General features: G+C 35.0%; 2 protein-coding genes across 2 annotated transcripts; both read right to left on the bottom strand.

Moving 5' to 3' along the window:
* Nucleotides 1-767: 767 nt before the first annotated feature.
* Nucleotides 768-2,421, bottom strand: LOC104084641 (probable carbohydrate esterase At4g34215). The gene is made up of 2 exons (XM_009588552.4): nucleotides 1,622-2,421; nucleotides 768-1,162 (listed from the first exon to the last, which is right to left on the bottom strand). Exons 1-2 carry the CDS (start codon nucleotides 2,276-2,278, stop codon nucleotides 914-916), a joined length of 906 nt encoding a protein of 301 aa, XP_009586847.1. The 5' UTR covers nucleotides 2,279-2,421; the 3' UTR covers nucleotides 768-913.
* Nucleotides 2,422-11,279: 8,858 nt separating this feature from the next.
* LOC104084642 (probable carbohydrate esterase At4g34215) lies at nucleotides 11,280-13,545 on the bottom strand. Its single transcript, XM_009588553.4, has 2 exons — nucleotides 12,315-13,545; nucleotides 11,280-11,693 (listed from the first exon to the last, which is right to left on the bottom strand). Exons 1-2 carry the CDS (start codon nucleotides 12,966-12,968, stop codon nucleotides 11,430-11,432), a joined length of 918 nt encoding a protein of 305 aa, XP_009586848.1. The 5' UTR covers nucleotides 12,969-13,545; the 3' UTR covers nucleotides 11,280-11,429.
* Nucleotides 13,546-17,374: the final 3,829 nt, after the last annotated feature.

Genomic DNA, 17,374 nt, shown 5'->3' with positions numbered 1-17,374 from the left:
GAACACGTGCGGATCACACAGTGACTAAGATAAAAATAAGTCAGGATAGCTGGAACTCCCGAAGCATAAAGTGAAGTATATTTTTTTTTAGATAAGAAAGAAAAAGAAAAGAATTTCCTTTAGAATATTCATAAACTGTCGTAACGCAATTATTTTTAGAATTTCGTAGAAGCTTTATATTTTTCATGCATTTAGAATCTTTGCTTGTAATATATATTTTATTAAAGTTTCGTCCCCTATCGTTGAGACTCACTGGGTACAATCGATGGTACTGACGTTCTCTTTTGAGAACCTACGTTGGTCTGCGATACAACGTAGGAACCGGTTTTGCAGGCGAGCAAGCTACGGGTTAGGACTTCCCTCGCTTCCAGTGCTATTGGTGAGCTCAGCTTTTGTTTGTGGAGTACTCCTTTGAGTCGTCATTATTTAGTTATTTCTTTTTTTATTAGGAGAACTGGCCAGGACATTTCATGTCCTAAGCGGTGCGTCAGTTTATCAATAGAGGCCTCATAGACACTGTCGGTGGGTTAAGATTCATTATTTTTTATAATAACTTTGCAGTATTTCAGTAGTTACTATGAATAAAGTTTTGGAGTTGGTTTATTTTAGACATTCAAATTAATTAAAAGTATTTGGTTAAAGTATTGCTTTGCTGCATATAAAGTTTGAGGTTATAATAGTTTTGATAAGTGCAGATGGTTCACTCGGTCAAATTTAGCGACCGGGTGCCGGTCACGGCTTGTTCACAAAATGGGTCGTGACATTAATTGATACGAAAATAAGAAATCAATGAATTAAAAGCACATACAGTACATTATACATATTTTGATGCACTCTGCAGACTGCTGTGCAAGAACGTGGTACAAAACTTCATTCTTAAGACCTAATTATTCAATAGATACAACAAGTTGATCTAAAAGAGTATATTAGAAGGGAAAAACTTGAAGAAACTAGAGAAACTTTTTAGGCTAAGAAAAGCATGAGCAAACATATGACCAAGTTGAACTTGTGCTGGGGTAGTGAGATGAATACCATCTGGACCCAGTTCTAGTCCCTTAGCATCTATTTTGACCACATTTGGGACATTGATAGCCAACTGAGTTGCTCTCACTTCTTCTATATATGGCCCTTTAAATGGCTCCTTCGGGTATGGAAGGATAACCTGTCAATAAATAAAAGTTAAATCCTAACGTATATAATCAAGAAAATATGAAAGAATTAATGCAAGTTATATATTTGGTCGGTAGGCCAAAAATAATGACATTCGTCAATTAAATATAATATATATTATCCCACAAGGGTTGACTGAGTTGGTTGAGCGAATGGTTTCCCATACGGGAGACCTGGGATCGTTTTCCCTCACCAGTAGCCTCCTCAGTCAGAGCTCGTTGCACCGGACTTGTCTAATGCGGTTTATATCTCCTATGTGGTTTGCGAGCTATTACATAGTGAGCAGGTTACCCAGTGCGCACCTGAAGGATAGCGGCTGCGGATTTCCTTGGGAATGTTTCAAAAAGTATGTATATTATGCCCTAATATACAAAAAATATACATTCTGCCGGTTATTTTATTTTGCAGCAGTTTGTACAATATAGTTTTCCAAAGAATAATTAATACGTACCTGCAAAATGGGGAGATTAGGAGAATTCAAATCAGTGCGCAAGTCATGAATGAATTTCTCCAAGTTGGTTTTATATACTTTTGATCCATTCCCACCTTTTACATCACTCTCCCCATGATACCACAATAACCCCCTAATAATTCCTCCATCTTTTTCAGCAGATTTGGCTCTTTTAACCAAATCATCATAAGGTAAAGACCCACGGTGCCATTTAGAAAGAGGAGTCCCTCCTCTAGCACAAGGTACTAAACCTATAACCCCAAATTCTGAATCTTTTTTAAGGATCTCATTAGCAAAAGCCATACCAGGGCCAAGTCCACAACTTGCTAAGCAATCAATTCCATAATTCATAGGCTCATGTGCTTCTTCCCATTTTAAAGCAGCATTAAATCGTAAAATCTTTTGGTTTGGTTTACATTCTTGAGGCACAAAACCATTCCAAACTTTGGTAATAGTTCCTTCTGTTGAAACTTCTTTAGTAACTCCGCCACGTCCAGCCATGTTGCTTTGCCCTGCTAATAAAAATATTTGTAAATTATTTTTGCCCGTATTGTCACGTTCCTTCACTTTCTTTGGACTCATCAACCAACATAAGTTTGAAACTAGTAAAAGAAATGTTAAGATCAGAATAACTTCGTCACGTTTATGCTTCAACATATTGTACCGACTCTTTTAGGAGGTGAACTTGAAATCCCCTAAACAAATATTCTTCCGGTTTTAAATATTTTAGGACAACAGAAGCAGTTGAATGCAGAGGAATAAGATTTTGTTTTGGAATCTATTTTTCTTTGTTTAGGAGGATTGATATGCCCACGTTCTACATATGATGCTAATTTGTAACATTATTATACTTACTTTTTTTAGCGAATGCACTTAATTCCGTCACTTCCTTCAATAATGGCTGAATGAAATGCATAGCTTAAATGGTTTCTTTAAAAAGCAACGAGAGGAATTAACTTTTGAATTGCTATTTATATTTTATAATACATTTGTTAGCAAAAGGTTGATTATATGCTTGACTTAAAAATGTGGTGAAAGTTAGATAGAAAAGTTAAATTTATGAAAATCTTTCCAATTATGTAGTGGGAGATATTTATGCATAATGCTAGGCTGTATTCATTGCATTTATCTTCTAACATGTAGATTATTGAACATGAGTAGATTATCTCAAGTACATCTGCATAATCCTTACATTTATGCTCTGTATAAAAGTGTGAAATGGTTCTTCTCTTTCTTTTAGGGATCTTTATATAACATATAATACATAAACTATGTATATATTATACTTTCACCTATTATATTTTAGATAAAGTGGTTGTGTAGACAGCTATTTGGGTTAATTCTCTTTTCTTTTACTATTTCACCTTTTTCTTGTGAAGAGTAAAGTATCCGTGTCAATAATTTACTTCTACTGAATATAGGATGATATAAATGATTCCATTAATAAAAAAAATTGATGAGAAATAGTTCTAATAATCTTATAAGAACAACGTACCATAAATTTATCAATTCGGAGTCCAAAATTACCATTAACAGGAGAAAAACATTAGGGTGAATTAGTAATCGTTTACAAAACTACTTCTCATGTGTTCCTCTTTTTAAAATGGTATAAGGATGGTTATTCGGTATCTATTAGCCCGACTAATTTGTATTCGCGTTGCATAGAACCTACTTATAAGGGGAAAGTGTTACTTAATCTAATTTATCCTACCAAGTTCTTTAGTGGTTTCTCATGTGTCTCGCTTGAAATAGAGTTTACACACTTACTTAAATATAGTAAGAATTATTATACTAGACAATTGAAACTACTTTACACTGTAATATACATTACAACTAAAATAATGAAATTACATTATAATAATAATTACAGTGAACCAATTACCCAAAAGGATTATAGTTTGAACCAACTACCCGAATTATTCATCTTATACATTTTTGGACATATCAAAGCAACAGCTCTAGCAGAGGTGCGTCGTAATACATTTTTGCAGTGTGTCCATTTTCATATTTTGTCTCTTTTTACAGAACCTTTGTAAATACACTCCTCCAATTTCTAATCTTGCAGACTCATGGGCCATTTTGTGTCCCAAATTAGTCCTCCAATTACCTCATGTGTTACAAACTCTGAGGAAGAGAGTGTAACGACCTGACCGGTCGTTTTGAGAATTAACGTCTCGTTCGGCGATATAAGGTCTCGAGCAGCTTCGTATTATGTGTTATGACTTGCGTGTATGGCCGAGTTTAGTTTTCGGATGATTCGGGATCAATTTGGGAGGAGGATTCCTGTTTCAATTTGGGAGGAGGATTCCTGTTTAGAAGTTTAAGTGGTAAGAGTTGACCAAGTTTGACTTTTGTGTGTTTGACCCTAGAACGGAGTTTTGAGGGCTCTGTTAGGTCCGGATGGTGATTTTGGACTTGGGCGTAAGCCCAGATTTGCATTTGGATATCTCTAGAAGAATTCGGCGCTAATTGACAAAAGTTGGAAATTTGAAGGTTTGGAAAGTTCATAAATTTGACCAAGAGTTGACTTTGAGTATATCGGATTCGGATTGTGGTTGCGGGAATTTGCATAGCCTCATCATGTTATTTGGGACGTGTGTGCAAAATTTGAGCTCATTACGGGTTGATTTGATATGTTTTGACGCGAGTTTTGGAAGTTGAAAGTTCAAATTTCGTTTAAGTTCGAATTAAGGTGCGATTCGTCGTTTCGATGTTGTTATGTGTGATTTGAGGCCTCGAGTAGGTCCGTAATATGTTATGGGACTTGTTGGTATATTCGGACGGGGTCCCGGGTGACTCAAGTGAGTTTCGGACGTAGTTCAGATCCTTTCAAATGGTTTTTTGCATTTCTGGTTTTCTGCTGTTACCGGTTGCTTCTGGTGTTTTTCGCAATCGCAAAGGTATGGCCGCGATCCCGGAAGGTGTTTTGGTCTGTTGTGGAATTTTCTCTCTACGTTCGCGTGAGTAAGAACGCATTCGCATAGGGAGGGGTTGGATTTCATCGCGTTCGCAACTGCATCTACGCGTTTGCGTAGTGTTATGGGCTGAGCTGGTCAGGAGGAAGGTTTCCTCTTTGCGTTCGCGATGTTGTTCCCGCGATCGCGTAGTTTTGTGGGCTTTGTGTATCGCGTTCGCGAGACTAGTGTTGTGATCACATAGAGTAATTCAGAGACAATGTATTTTTCTTCTTCGCGATCGCGATTCATTAATTCGTCGAGTGATTATAAAGTACTCTATTTCGAAGGTTTCAACCATTTTTGTATATTTGGAGCTATGGAGTTCAGATTGAAGCGATTTTTGAGGTGATTTTCAAGGGAGTGATTGGGGTAAGTGATTCTTACTTAATTTTGGTTAAATTTCATGTTTATGTCTTTGATGTTATCATTTAATCAGTGATTAGTGTTGAAATATTGGGGGTGGAAGGAGGAAAGTTCTTATGCCGAATTTTGGAGATTTGAGCGAGATTTTGGTATCATATTTGTGTAATTGTTGTATGGTTGGACTCTATATCGAATGGATGTTCGGTTTTTATAATTTTGGTCAGGTTCCGAGATACGGGCTCGGGTCGACCTTTTGGAGTGATTGTGTCATGTGTCATGTGAAGGCCGTGTATGCGAGGTGACGAGTACGTGCTCGGGCTTATTTATAAAAATTTGACCGTTTAGGGTTCTTAAGTTCTTGTGTTCATTAGATATGAAATTGTTTATCATGTTAAATCCCTCATTGACTAAATTTACCCTTACATGTCTTAATTAAAATTAATTGCTCCATGTTCTACCCTTATTACCGATTAAACTCTTATGTGCGTTAACTGAAGTTGTCGCCTCTTTTATCGCCATGCTATCTTTCCGTAATTTCTTAACCTTAATTGAAATCATTATATCTCTTCTGTAATTGCTTAGCCTTAATGGAAGTTTGTTACCCCTTTCACTGTTGACGTATTCTTATTTAGGGTCATTGATTCATGTTATCTCTCTTGTTGTCGAACTGCACTTTCGTGGAATCATTATTACACATTACCTCTCCTTTGTTGAACTATTCTTGTTGAGACTATTATTTCATGTTGTATGTTTCTCTATGAGTTTGTTCTTCTGTTTCTTTGTGTTCTGAAGTTCTTGTGTTGATTTACTTGTCGTATTTTCGTGTTATTGTTGTTGTTGCTGTTATATTCAATGTTGTTGAGCCGAGGAATATACGTGGTTGTGATATTGAAACTGTTTTTAGGAAATGTTATGGCATGTAGGCACATATTATGAAAGTCATTTATTTGAGTTGTTATGTTTTTGGCATATGTGTCTTGTTAAGAAAATGGTTATGTGTTTGCACGAGGTTTCTGTTGTGCGATTGTTATTGTGTTGCACGAGATTTCTGTTGTGCGGTTGTTATTGTGTTTGCACGAGATTTCTGCCGTGTGGTTGTTATTGTGTTTGCACGAGGTTTCTCCCGTGCTGTTGTTATTATTGATACGCATTCGGTGGTATAAGGTGTAGGTGTTGAAACACATGCGGTGAGATAAGGTGGGTTTGAAACGCGTGGCAAGTAGGGGAACTACTAGAAGTCATGCGGTGTGATAAAGTGGGCTAAAACGCGGGATGCTATTTTGGGAAAAATAATTTTTAAAACTAAATATAAAGGCTCCCGCAGTGATATAAGGAAAGTTATAATTCATTTTACTATCTGAGACTACAAGGCGGTACCTCGGGAGGGCTCTTGTTGTCATTTCCCATTTTCTATGCACTTGTCTTTGATTGTTATTTTTCTTAGCATACTATTATTATTTTCCTCCGTGTTACACTATTTGCTCAGTTCTATGTAGCTAATCTTGTTGTGTTGGTCGTTGCTTCAAACTTCATTGTTGCTTTTATTATACTGTACATTTCGTGGTGATCATTTCTTATGCGTCATTCATTGTCTCTACTCTTATTTGCTGACTGGAATTATGGTAGAACACTTGCACAAGAATACACGTAATTAAATCACCCATATCAGTTTTAAAATATGAATCCTAACGACATTAACCATTATACTTACTCTTGTATTCTTGCTTTCTGTGTGAGGATTAATCTATTGGCACGTGAGTCGTCTATGCGGTTATGAGTTGTAATGTGGGCACAAGATGCCAAGTGATTAGGGTCCATGAATCGGGACCCGTGAGCTATGATTATGAGGTTCGGTACCTCGTGGAAATGCTTGAACAGATCCGGTGTGAAAGTGGTTGTTCTTATTGAGTTGTTGTTGGTTTCCCTTTATTTGATTTCCCCGGACTTAGATTATGATCAGTTACTCTACAACACTATTACTTGACTGCTTCATGTTGAATATTTTTATTACTAGTGTATCATTGCAAGTGTTGTTATATTCCTTACCCTGCTTAGCTTTATATTAATATTATTTCTTTGTTAGTTCATCTACATACTTGTTCATGTTGTTTAGTCCGGTAGGTGTCTTGATTGTCCATTGTCACTACTGCACTAAGGTTAGTCTTGATACTTACTGGGTACCATTGTGATGTACTCATACTAAGCTTCTGCATATTTTTTGCAGATTCAGGTGCCACGATTGTTGTTGATTATTAGCTGGCTGGTCGAGCTGTAGACTCAAGGTAAGCGTGTCGTCGCGTTCGCGGGCCTCGGAGTCACTTTCTGATATTTTCATTGTACTGTTTAATTTCATTCAGAACAGTTGCAGTTAGGGATTTTCTAGCAAACTCAGTAGAACTTATGACTTGTACACCGGTTTTAGGAATTGTAAGTTATGTATAAAGAATTTCTATTTCATATTTATCATTGATGGTTGAATTCTTCTATTAATTTAGTAAGTGTTAGGCTTACCTAGTCTCAGAGACTAGGTAATATCATGACATCATACGGAGGAAAATTGGGGTCATGACAAATTGGTATCAGAGCTCTAGGTTCATAGGTGCTATGAGTCATAAGAGAGTTTAGTAAAGTCTTGCGGATCGGTACAGAGACGTTTGTACTTATCTTTGAGAGGCTATGGAACTACTAGGATAGCTTCATTTCTTTCGTTCCTATCGTGCGAGTTTATTGATCACGTAGTTTGAACCATTGTCATTTTATTCTCTCACAAATAGTGAGGACACGAGCTGTAGTTACCGACGACGCTACCCCTAGAGCCGGTATTGCTAGGGGTTGGGGCAGAGGAGGAGCACATGCTATAGCTAGAGCACCTGTCAGAGCAGTTGTTGAGGAGTCGACAATATCATTATTTCATTATCTAAATTAGTTTCATATAGTTATATTTATTGTATGAAATTATTTTTGCTATATTCGAGCAGTTCGGAGTTGAAAAATCGAGGGAAAGGCCTTCTAATTGATTGATTGAGCGTGGTTTGAGGTAAGAATCTTGCCTAACTTTGTGTGGGAGAACTATCCCTTAGGATTTGAGTCATTTGTGCTAATTGTGTCATGTGAAGGTTGTGTATGTGAGGTGACAAGTACGTACTCGAGCTTATTTGTGGAAATTTGACCGTTTACAGCTCTTAAGTTCTTATGTTCATTAAATATGAAAATGTTTGTCATGTTAAATCCCTCATTTACTAAAGTCACCCTTATGTGTCTTAATTGAAATTGCGTGTCATGTTCTACCCTTATTGCCGATTAAACTCTTAAGTGCCTTAACTGAAATTGTTGCTTCTTTTATCGTCATGCTATCTTTCCGTAATTGCTTAACCATAATTAAAATCATTATTATCTCTTCCGTAATTACCTAGCCTTAATGGAATTTTGTTACCCCTTTCATTGTTGACGTATTATTATTTGGGGTCATTGATTCATGTTATCTCTCGTGTTGTCGAACTGCACTTTCGTGGAATCATTGTTACATATTACCTCTCCCGTGTTATACTATTCTTGTTGAAACTATTATTTTCCTGTTGTGTCTTTCTTTGTGAGTTTGTTTCTCCGTTTCTTTGTGTTCTGAAGTTCTTGTGTTGATTTACTTGTCGTGTTATTGTTGTTATTGTTATTGTTGCTGTTGTGCGGTTGTTATTGTGTTGCACGAGGTTTCTGTCGTGCTATTGTTATTATTGATACGCATGTGGTGGTATGAGGTCTCGGTGTTGAAATGCATGTGGTGAGATAAGGTGGGCTTAAAACGCGTGGCTAGTAGGGAAACTACTAGAAGCCATGCGGTATGATAAGGTGAGCTAAAACGCGGGATGCTATTTGGGAAAAAATAATTTTTAAAACTAAATATAAAGGATCCCGTGGTGATATAAGGAAAGTTGTGATTTATTTTACGATTTGAGACTACGAGGTGGTACCCCTTGAGGGAACTTGTTATCATTTCCCTTTTTCTGTGCACTTGTCTTTGATTATTGTTTTCCTTAGCATACTATTAATTATTTTTCTCTGTGTTGCACTATTTGTTTAGTTCTATGTAGCTAATCTTGTTGTGTTGGTCGCTGCTTCAAACTTCATTGCTGCTTTTATTACACTGTACATTTCGTGGTGATCATTTCTTATGCGTCATTCATTGTCTCTACACTTATTTATTTACTGAAATTATGGTAGAACACTGGAACAAGCATACACGTAGTTAAATCACCCGTATCGATTTTAAAAGGTGAATCTTGACGACATTAACCATTATACGTACTTTTGTCTTCTTGCCTTGTATGTGAGGATTGTTTTATTGGCACGTGAGTCGTCCATGAGGTTACTAGTTGTAATATGGGTACAAGATGTCAAGTGATTAAGGTTCATGAATTGGGACTCATGGGTTGTGATTATGAGGTTCGGTACCTCGTGGAAATGCTTGAACATATCTGGTGTGAAAGTGGTTGTTCTTATTGAGTTTTTTTTGGTTTTTCCTTTATTTGCTTTCCCCCGGACTTAGACTGTGGTTAGTTACTCTACAACATTATTACCTGACTGCTTCCTGTTGAATATTGTTGTTACTATTGTATCATTGCAAGTATTGTTTTGTATTCCTTACCCTGCTTAAATTTATATTAATATTGTTTCTATGTTAGTTCATCTACACACTTGTTCAGGTTGTTTAGTCTGGTAGGTGTCTTGATTGTCCCTCGTCACTACTCCACTGAGGTTAATCTTGATACTTACTGAGTACCGTTGTGATGTACTCATACTACGCTTCTGCACATTTTTATGTTGATCCAGGTGCCACGATTGTTATTGATTATTAGCTGGTTGGTCGAGTTGTGGAGACTTAAGGTAAACCTGTTGTCGCGTTCGTAGGCCTTGGAGTCACCTTCTGATATTTTTATTATACTGTTTAATTCCATTCTGAACAGTTGCATTTAGGGATTTTCTAGCAAACTCAGTAGAGCTTATGAATTGTACAACCGATTTTGGAAACTGTAAGTTGTATATAAAGAATTTATATTTCATATTTATCATTGATGATTGAATTCTTCTATTAATTTAGTAAGTGTTAGGCTTACCTAATCTTAGAGACTAGGTACCGTCACGATATCCTACGGAGTTAAATTGGGGCCGTGACAAGTTGGTATCAGAGTTGTAGGTTCATAGGTGCTACGAGTCATAAGCGAGTTTAGTAGAGTCTTGCGGATCGGTACGGAGACGTCTGTACTTATCTTCGAGAGGTTACAGAACTATTAGGACAGTTTCACTTCTTTTATTTCTATCGTGCGAGTTTATTGATCTCGGAGTTTGAACCTTTGTCATTTTATTCTCTCACAAATGGTGAGGACACGAGCTGCAGTTACCGACGACGCTGCCCCTACGGCCGGAATTGCTTGGGGCCGGGATAGAGGCTGAGGAGGAGCATATGCTACCGCTAGAGAACCTGTCAGAGCAGCCGTCGAGGAGCCGCCAATATCTTTTTCTGTCACTATAGAAAAAGCTAAGACATTTTTAATATGCCCAAATTGAGTTGTGCATTGCGAAGGATCTGAAGCAATTTGAAAAGAAATAAGCCAAAAAAACAGTCAATTCGTCCATGGAGTTTCTTTCACACTACTTAATTTTTTAAGTTCATCCAATCACATGCAACATCCCTCATCCCCTTCCCAATGAAAAAGTTTGGAAGTGAAGTTTTCATTGGTCATTTCGAAGGAGAAAAAAAAAAGAAACATTTTAACTGGGCCTAACAATTTCCGTTAAGGAATAGAGTTGCCGTCACTGACTACCCTTTTTCCCGTTAAAAAAAGGATTTCAATGAGCCTTAGACAATAGGTGTCCAACTTTAGCAAACTTAAAAGGACGATTGCTGTCCAGGGTAATATATAAAGGATTAACTTAAACCTGGCCTTATACATAGCGGACCATTTGGGTCTTTTCCTCTGCTAGATAGCTATGAATATAAACTCTTTAGTTCTTATGGTTGGGTGTGGTCGTGAGTTTTCTTTAGAGAGTGCATATTTATTGAAATTTTAATGAGTTTTAATATAAAAAAATTTCTCCACACTGAAAAAGTGAAAATAGTGAGTTTCGATTAACTAAATTCTAACGAAAACAAAAGGTGTTGAAGTTATTGTAATTCACAATTGGTGCTTTAATTTCAGCTCCCAAGAGCAATTACACTCATCATAGCTACTTTAAATATTTCTATAACAAACAAGACAATCGTCTTTTTCCTGTGTGTGATTTTATCAGACTCGGACTCCATTAAGGAACAGTTGATACGTGACGGATATGAACATAAATGCATAAAGAAGAAACCAAATTGTGTTAAAAGCAAACATATTATGCATCTTTAATTTGATGCATGCACTCAAACACATTAGCTAGACTGCTTTTACTACTGTATATAATATATCACTTTATTTGAGGCCTCGTTATACAAGGATCAGCAGAAAGATCTAAGAGAATATATTAGAAGGGAAAAACTTGTAGAAACTAAAGGTTGTCCTCGATCTGAAATTCTTTAGGCTCAAAAAAGCATGTGCAAACATACGACCAAGTTGAACTTGTGCTGGCGTAGTGAGATGAATGCCATCCGAACCCATTTCTAGTCCCTTAGCGTCGAACTTGATCACATTTGAGATGTTAATTCCCAATTGAGCTGCTCTCACTTCTTCTATATATGGCCCTTCAAATGGCTTTTTCGGGTATGGTAGGACGGCCTGCGATATAATTAAAAAACGAATTTAAGATCTATACATTATTGACGTTGTACAAATATTTCCACAAATAAGTCATTTATAAAGTAATTATAAGAAAATCTCAATACCAAAAGCTGGTGATTTACCAGCCATATATCACTATTCAGGCAACACTAATAGGGTAAAAATAATTACTGGATAATGTATATAACCTAAATCCTTGAACTTTTATTACTCATATAATAAACAGAAAGTCAATCCTGAAGGAATTTTGAAATATTCCACAAACATAAAAGCATGAGTTAGAATCCAAGTTATTATATCACATATCACCGCCAAGGCTTATAGTCGAGTAGTACCGGTGGAAGCCTCTCACAACGGATGTGGGTTCAATACTCATTTCTCACCCTTCCCTTCCCCTTCTCGTTCCCTAATCCCCGATATAGTAACAACAACAACCCAGTAGAGTCTCACAAGTGGAGTTTGAGACGGGTGGTGTGTACGAAGATCATATCCCTTGCGTGGGGTAGAGAGGCCCATCCCCGATATAGTAGTAGAAAAAAAAAATGAAAATTATCATAGATCTAAGATTAAACATCTTATTAACATAGTATGATCAAGAAAAAGAGAAGGAATGTGTACCAGCAAAATGGGGAGGTTAGGAGAATGCAAATCACTACGCAAATCATGAACAAATTTCTCAAAGTTGGACTTGTACGAACTTGATCCATTCTTTGTTCTTATATCACCCTCACCATGATACCAAAGCAATGCCCTAAAATTTCCTCCATTTTTTTCAGCTAATTTTGCTCTTTTAATCAAATCATCATAAGCATAAGACCCACGCCTCCATCTATACAAACCAGTCCCTCCTCTTGCACAAGGTACTAAACCTATAACCCCAAATTCTGAATCTTTTTTAAGAATTTCATTAGCAAAAGCCATTCCAGGGCCAACTGCACAACTTATTAAGCAATCAATCCCATAATTTAATGGCTCATTTGCTTCTTCCCATTTTTTAGCAACGTTAAATCGTAATATTTTTTTATTAGGTTTACATTCTTTAGGCAGAAAACCATCCCATACTTCGGTAATATTTCCTCCAATAAATTTTCTAATGGCTCCGCCACGTCCTGCCATATTGCTTTGTCCAGCTAATAAAAATATTTGTACGTTTTTTCCCCTAGTATTGTTACACTCCTTCACTCTCTTGGGACTCATCAACCAACATAAGTTTGAGATAAGTAAAAGAAATGTTAAGATCAAAATAATTTCTTCACTTTTGTGCTTCGACATATTGTAATGACTCTTTTGGGAGGTGAACTTGCAATACTTGAACAAATACTAAATGAAGTGTTTGTTTTGGAATCTTTTTCATGCCCACGTTCTATGTATAATGCTAATTGTAGCATTATGTTACTTCCTTTTTTTTAATGAATGCACTTACTTTCACCACTTCCATCGGTAATGGGTCAATGAAATGCATATCTTAATTGCTTTCTTTAAAAACCAACTAAAGGAATTAACAATTGAATTGCTACATATATTATATAGAAAATAGTAGCAAAAGGTTGATTACATTTTTTACTCAAAAGAGATGGTGAAAGCTAAAGATAGAAAATAGAAATTAATGAATATCATTCCAATCATGTTGGGGAGATATTAAGCTTAATGCCAGAATGGATTCATTGCATTTATCATCTTCCCTCCTCTAGAAAATACACGCAATCCTTTTATTTATTCTCTGACCTTACCATCTTTAATTTGTTTCAACTATAAGATTGGATGATAGGAGACAAGTTTGCAAATAAGTATAGGAGAAAGCTGTTGGGGCAACAACATAGTATTTGCACAAATGGCATTTTTGTAAAGGTAATCATTACTTCATTAGCTCAATGAGATAAACTTTTATCTTTTATTGTAGTTGAATGATTCTTTTAAACGAAAATTAGCCAACTAAATTAACGGGAGATATGATTGAAATAGTGGCTTTAAAAAGGCCAGATGGTGCAATAATAAAATTAGAGGAATTTTCAGAAATTACTATTGTTTAGTGGCTATTAACTTCCTATAGCTACCATATAAATAATTACTTTCTGTAGCTACCTTTCAGTTATTATGGTAATGTATTTGGTGTATTCGAGCTACTGTATTCATGAATACAATAGCAAAAATCGACTAAAAAATAGGGCAGTCCAGCTGTCAGCCGCTGTATTCACATATATTCATACAATGTATTCATGAATACAACGTAATAATAGGTCTCTTTAGTTGTTTATTAACGGAAAGCTGCTAATTTAAAGGGATACACTCCTAATATAACTCACCTAAATCAATTATAACACACAACATTATCAATCCAATTAAAGAGAACATTTATCAGACGCTAAAAACTAAAAAACAGAGCATTCTTCAGAGTTTCATTCCCTCTTTTTTTCTAATACAGTTCGAGTTTTTTTTTTCTGACATTGTTCGAGGTTTTGCTCGGAATTGATACAAGTATCTACAGAAATACTTTGAAATTCGATTTTCTGTATATGAATACATCATATATTTATGCCGGATACAACCTGTGATAGTAACCTACTGCCTGCATATGTCATAATAAACCTAGTGCTTGTATTCTGTTGTATCTAACAGTTGTGTTCAATGTATTCAAGTTTATTTTTATATTCACAATATTTTATTTATTCCTAATACATGGTATTACTGCTTTATTGAGTATATTTTATTGGTTGTATTCATTGATTTTTTATTTGTATTGAGAGTATTTTACTGTATTTCATTGTATTGTTGTTTTAAATACAAATAGATACAGTTAGGTTGAAAATACAGATGAATACAGTTAGATTGAATGCATAACTAATTGATAAATAACACCAAAATGATAGATCTAACAATGTATTTAAAAATGTTGTTGTATGAACTCAAATACATATAAATACAACAGTCAAAAATCACTGTACAAAATAAAAGACAGTGTATGCCTTATCGAATACATATAAATACATCTAAATACAAGAAGAGAAACCCACTGTACAAACTAAAAATCAATGTATGCGGACCCGAATACATATAAATACATCTACAATTAGGGTCATTGCATATTTTTGTTCTCCTTTCGGCTTCAATGGTTGTTGATGAACATGGAAATATAATTCCATTGTTATATGTAAATGGTTTAACCCATTTCCCCAAACCTAATCCTAATCTCATTAGCCGCTGCCACCCTCTCCTCTGTCCTTTTCTCTTCCATGTCAACATTCAAAATCAATTCAGCTATGAACAGACCATGTCCGCTCCACTTTGGCAAAAGATACAACTCATATCAGAAACTTTGATCAAGACATTTTGAAACTCATGTTAACAGAGATGAAATCCAGCAAATCGAGATCTAGGGTTTGAGAACAATCTAGAGAGAGAACCTTCAAATAAAGGAGAATTGTGGTTCAACAATGGGGAAGACAATGGAGCTGTGAGAGAGAGATGTGTAGAGAGAAATAAGATACGATGATTTTGGGAGAGAATAAACTGAAAGAATGAGAGAGAAAAATATTATACAGCATATTTAATGGCTTAACGGTAGGAAGTGACCATAAATACATATTTTGCTATAAAAACTAAAATGTAGCTATAAAAAATAATATTTTAAAAGAGTTTTTATTTATAATAAATATGATGTAAAGATTTGCGATACGAGGTAAAATTTTCTAATATAAATACTAGCCAATGGACTAGTGTAGGATGCTACAGAGTTAATCCATGCTGGAAAAATGAGTTTTGATTTGTCAATCAGTGATAATTTGTAATACTACTAAATTTCAACGTCACAAGCTCGCCACATAATAAGGTGAATCTGGAGCAAGTTATGTAAATTTAACCGAACTAGTTATTTTTTTCTCGAATTATTATACAAATGAAGATAACCGCTAACATTAATTTTTAATTCGTAAACTCCAAATTCTTGATTCGCTTCTTTTCGACGAGCTTCACAATTGCGTCTAATAATTACTGACTTCAGTCTTACCAAATGCACCCTACACCAAACAAGAAGAAAAGAAAAAATGGAGGAAATAAAAAAGTAATGACTGTCCCCAAGGGCGGTTCTGGGGTAAGGCAACCCCAAATATTTAAGGCCCCAAAAATATGAAGTATTATTATATGTATATAACATGTATTCCATAATTTATATTTATATAATTATTAATATAAGATTTTAAATTTTAATAGTTTTTAAAATTTGGTATGGATTGAGTGAGTTAATAGGATAAATTTTTCTCTCACCAAATTAAATAATATATTTATCTTCTCATCAATTCTTTTTTTCTTCCTTTATGTATAGTCTTTTAAGTTTTTTACAATTTGACTTTCTAATTTCAACTCAAATTCTCTTAATTAATTTTTTTTGGTCATATTTGATTGATCCACACACCAGAAAGTAAGTTATTTTGTGTCTCATCTTTTTTAACTAAGAAATCCACGAGACAAATGTCGCAATGTTCAAAGCACGATGCATAATGAGCTCACCCCTTTTACCATTTTCACTTAAGGGAAGAATCCAATACCATATGACGTGCGCTTAACCCATACATCATGAGTTGCGCACACATCACTAGATCAAAGTCATGTAGTTTTTTTTTTTTTTGCGTCTCAATATTATATGGATTTTAGAAAAGAAGTTTCAGGGTCTTTTTAATATATTTTGGTTTTAGACCACCAGTTCTATTGAGTTGCCCCTCATCGATGATCAACAATTATTTACAGGCTACTACCCCACCATGAACGTACTGTTCAATCAGCTTCATCCACATTTAGTAATTGAATATTAGCTTCATTCACATTTAGTAATTGAATGACACACTCACTGCCTTTAATGTTCTTATCATTGTTGTCTTATCTTAATTGAGACTCTATAAATTTGATTAAAAATGTCAGGGGTGGACAAGTGGCTCTAGTAGGAGACTAGTAAAGCCTTGATTTAGGCCCCAAATTTTTAATAATGGATTTTATAATTTTATTTCAAATTAGACAATATTAGTGTTTGTAGAAAAAATAAAAAAGTACAAAAAAATTGTAAAAAGGAAGGAAAGATGTTTACTCTTTAACAGTAAAAATATTTTAAAACTTTGAATTAAACTACTTAAATCTTTCATATTAGTAAATATTTTTTACAACAATATCAAAGGTAACATATTGCAAATATATGTCTAACATCTCATTTATTTAAATTACTCTTTTCTAATATAAATAATATTATTACCATGTGAAGTTAAAGAATTTATATCATTTAAGATATATACTATAAACAATAAGTATAAAAAATGACAAAATTACTTTTTTTTGCATATATGCTTGTATATATATTAATAAAAAAGTATAAGGTTTCTTATTAAAATATGGCTTTAGGCCATTAATTTTATGAAATCCCTCTTGAATGTCCACCTCTAGCCATCAGCTTCATAGCTTATGGCCTTACCCCATCCCCCTATCCCAACCCCAAGGAGAAAAAGAACAAAAAAAAGAGAGGAAAAGAACAGTAAGTGAAAGGAAAATGAAGAAAAATTCAGGAGAAAGAGAAGGCCTTAGCATTAAAGAAATGGTGATTCAAACGTATCTTATATAGCTAACCCAAGGGCTAGTTGTAGCACCATGTAATAACAATGATGAATTACTAGTTACATAATTGCAACGTCGTTAAGTAT

Source organism: Nicotiana tomentosiformis, chromosome 4 (assembly GCF_000390325.3).
Source record: "Nicotiana tomentosiformis chromosome 4, ASM39032v3, whole genome shotgun sequence".
NCBI classification, from domain to species: domain Eukaryota; kingdom Viridiplantae; phylum Streptophyta; class Magnoliopsida; order Solanales; family Solanaceae; genus Nicotiana; species Nicotiana tomentosiformis.
Note: the sequence above shows the minus strand (reverse complement) of the source record. Positions and strands in the feature narration are given on the sequence as shown.

Coding starts and splice junctions, on each gene's coding strand:
- LOC104084642 (XM_009588553.4), bottom strand. CDS start 12,968: ATGTCGAAGCACAAAAGTGAAGAAATTATTTTGATCTTAACATTTCTT. Junction 11,694..12,314: donor CTAACCTCCCCATTTTGCTG/GTACACATTCCT, acceptor ATTATATCGCAG/GCCGTCCTACCATACCCGAA.
- LOC104084641 (XM_009588552.4), bottom strand. CDS start 2,278: ATGTTGAAGCATAAACGTGACGAAGTTATTCTGATCTTAACATTTCTT. Junction 1,163..1,621: donor CTAATCTCCCCATTTTGCAG/GTACGTATTAAT, acceptor ATTTATTGACAG/GTTATCCTTCCATACCCGAA.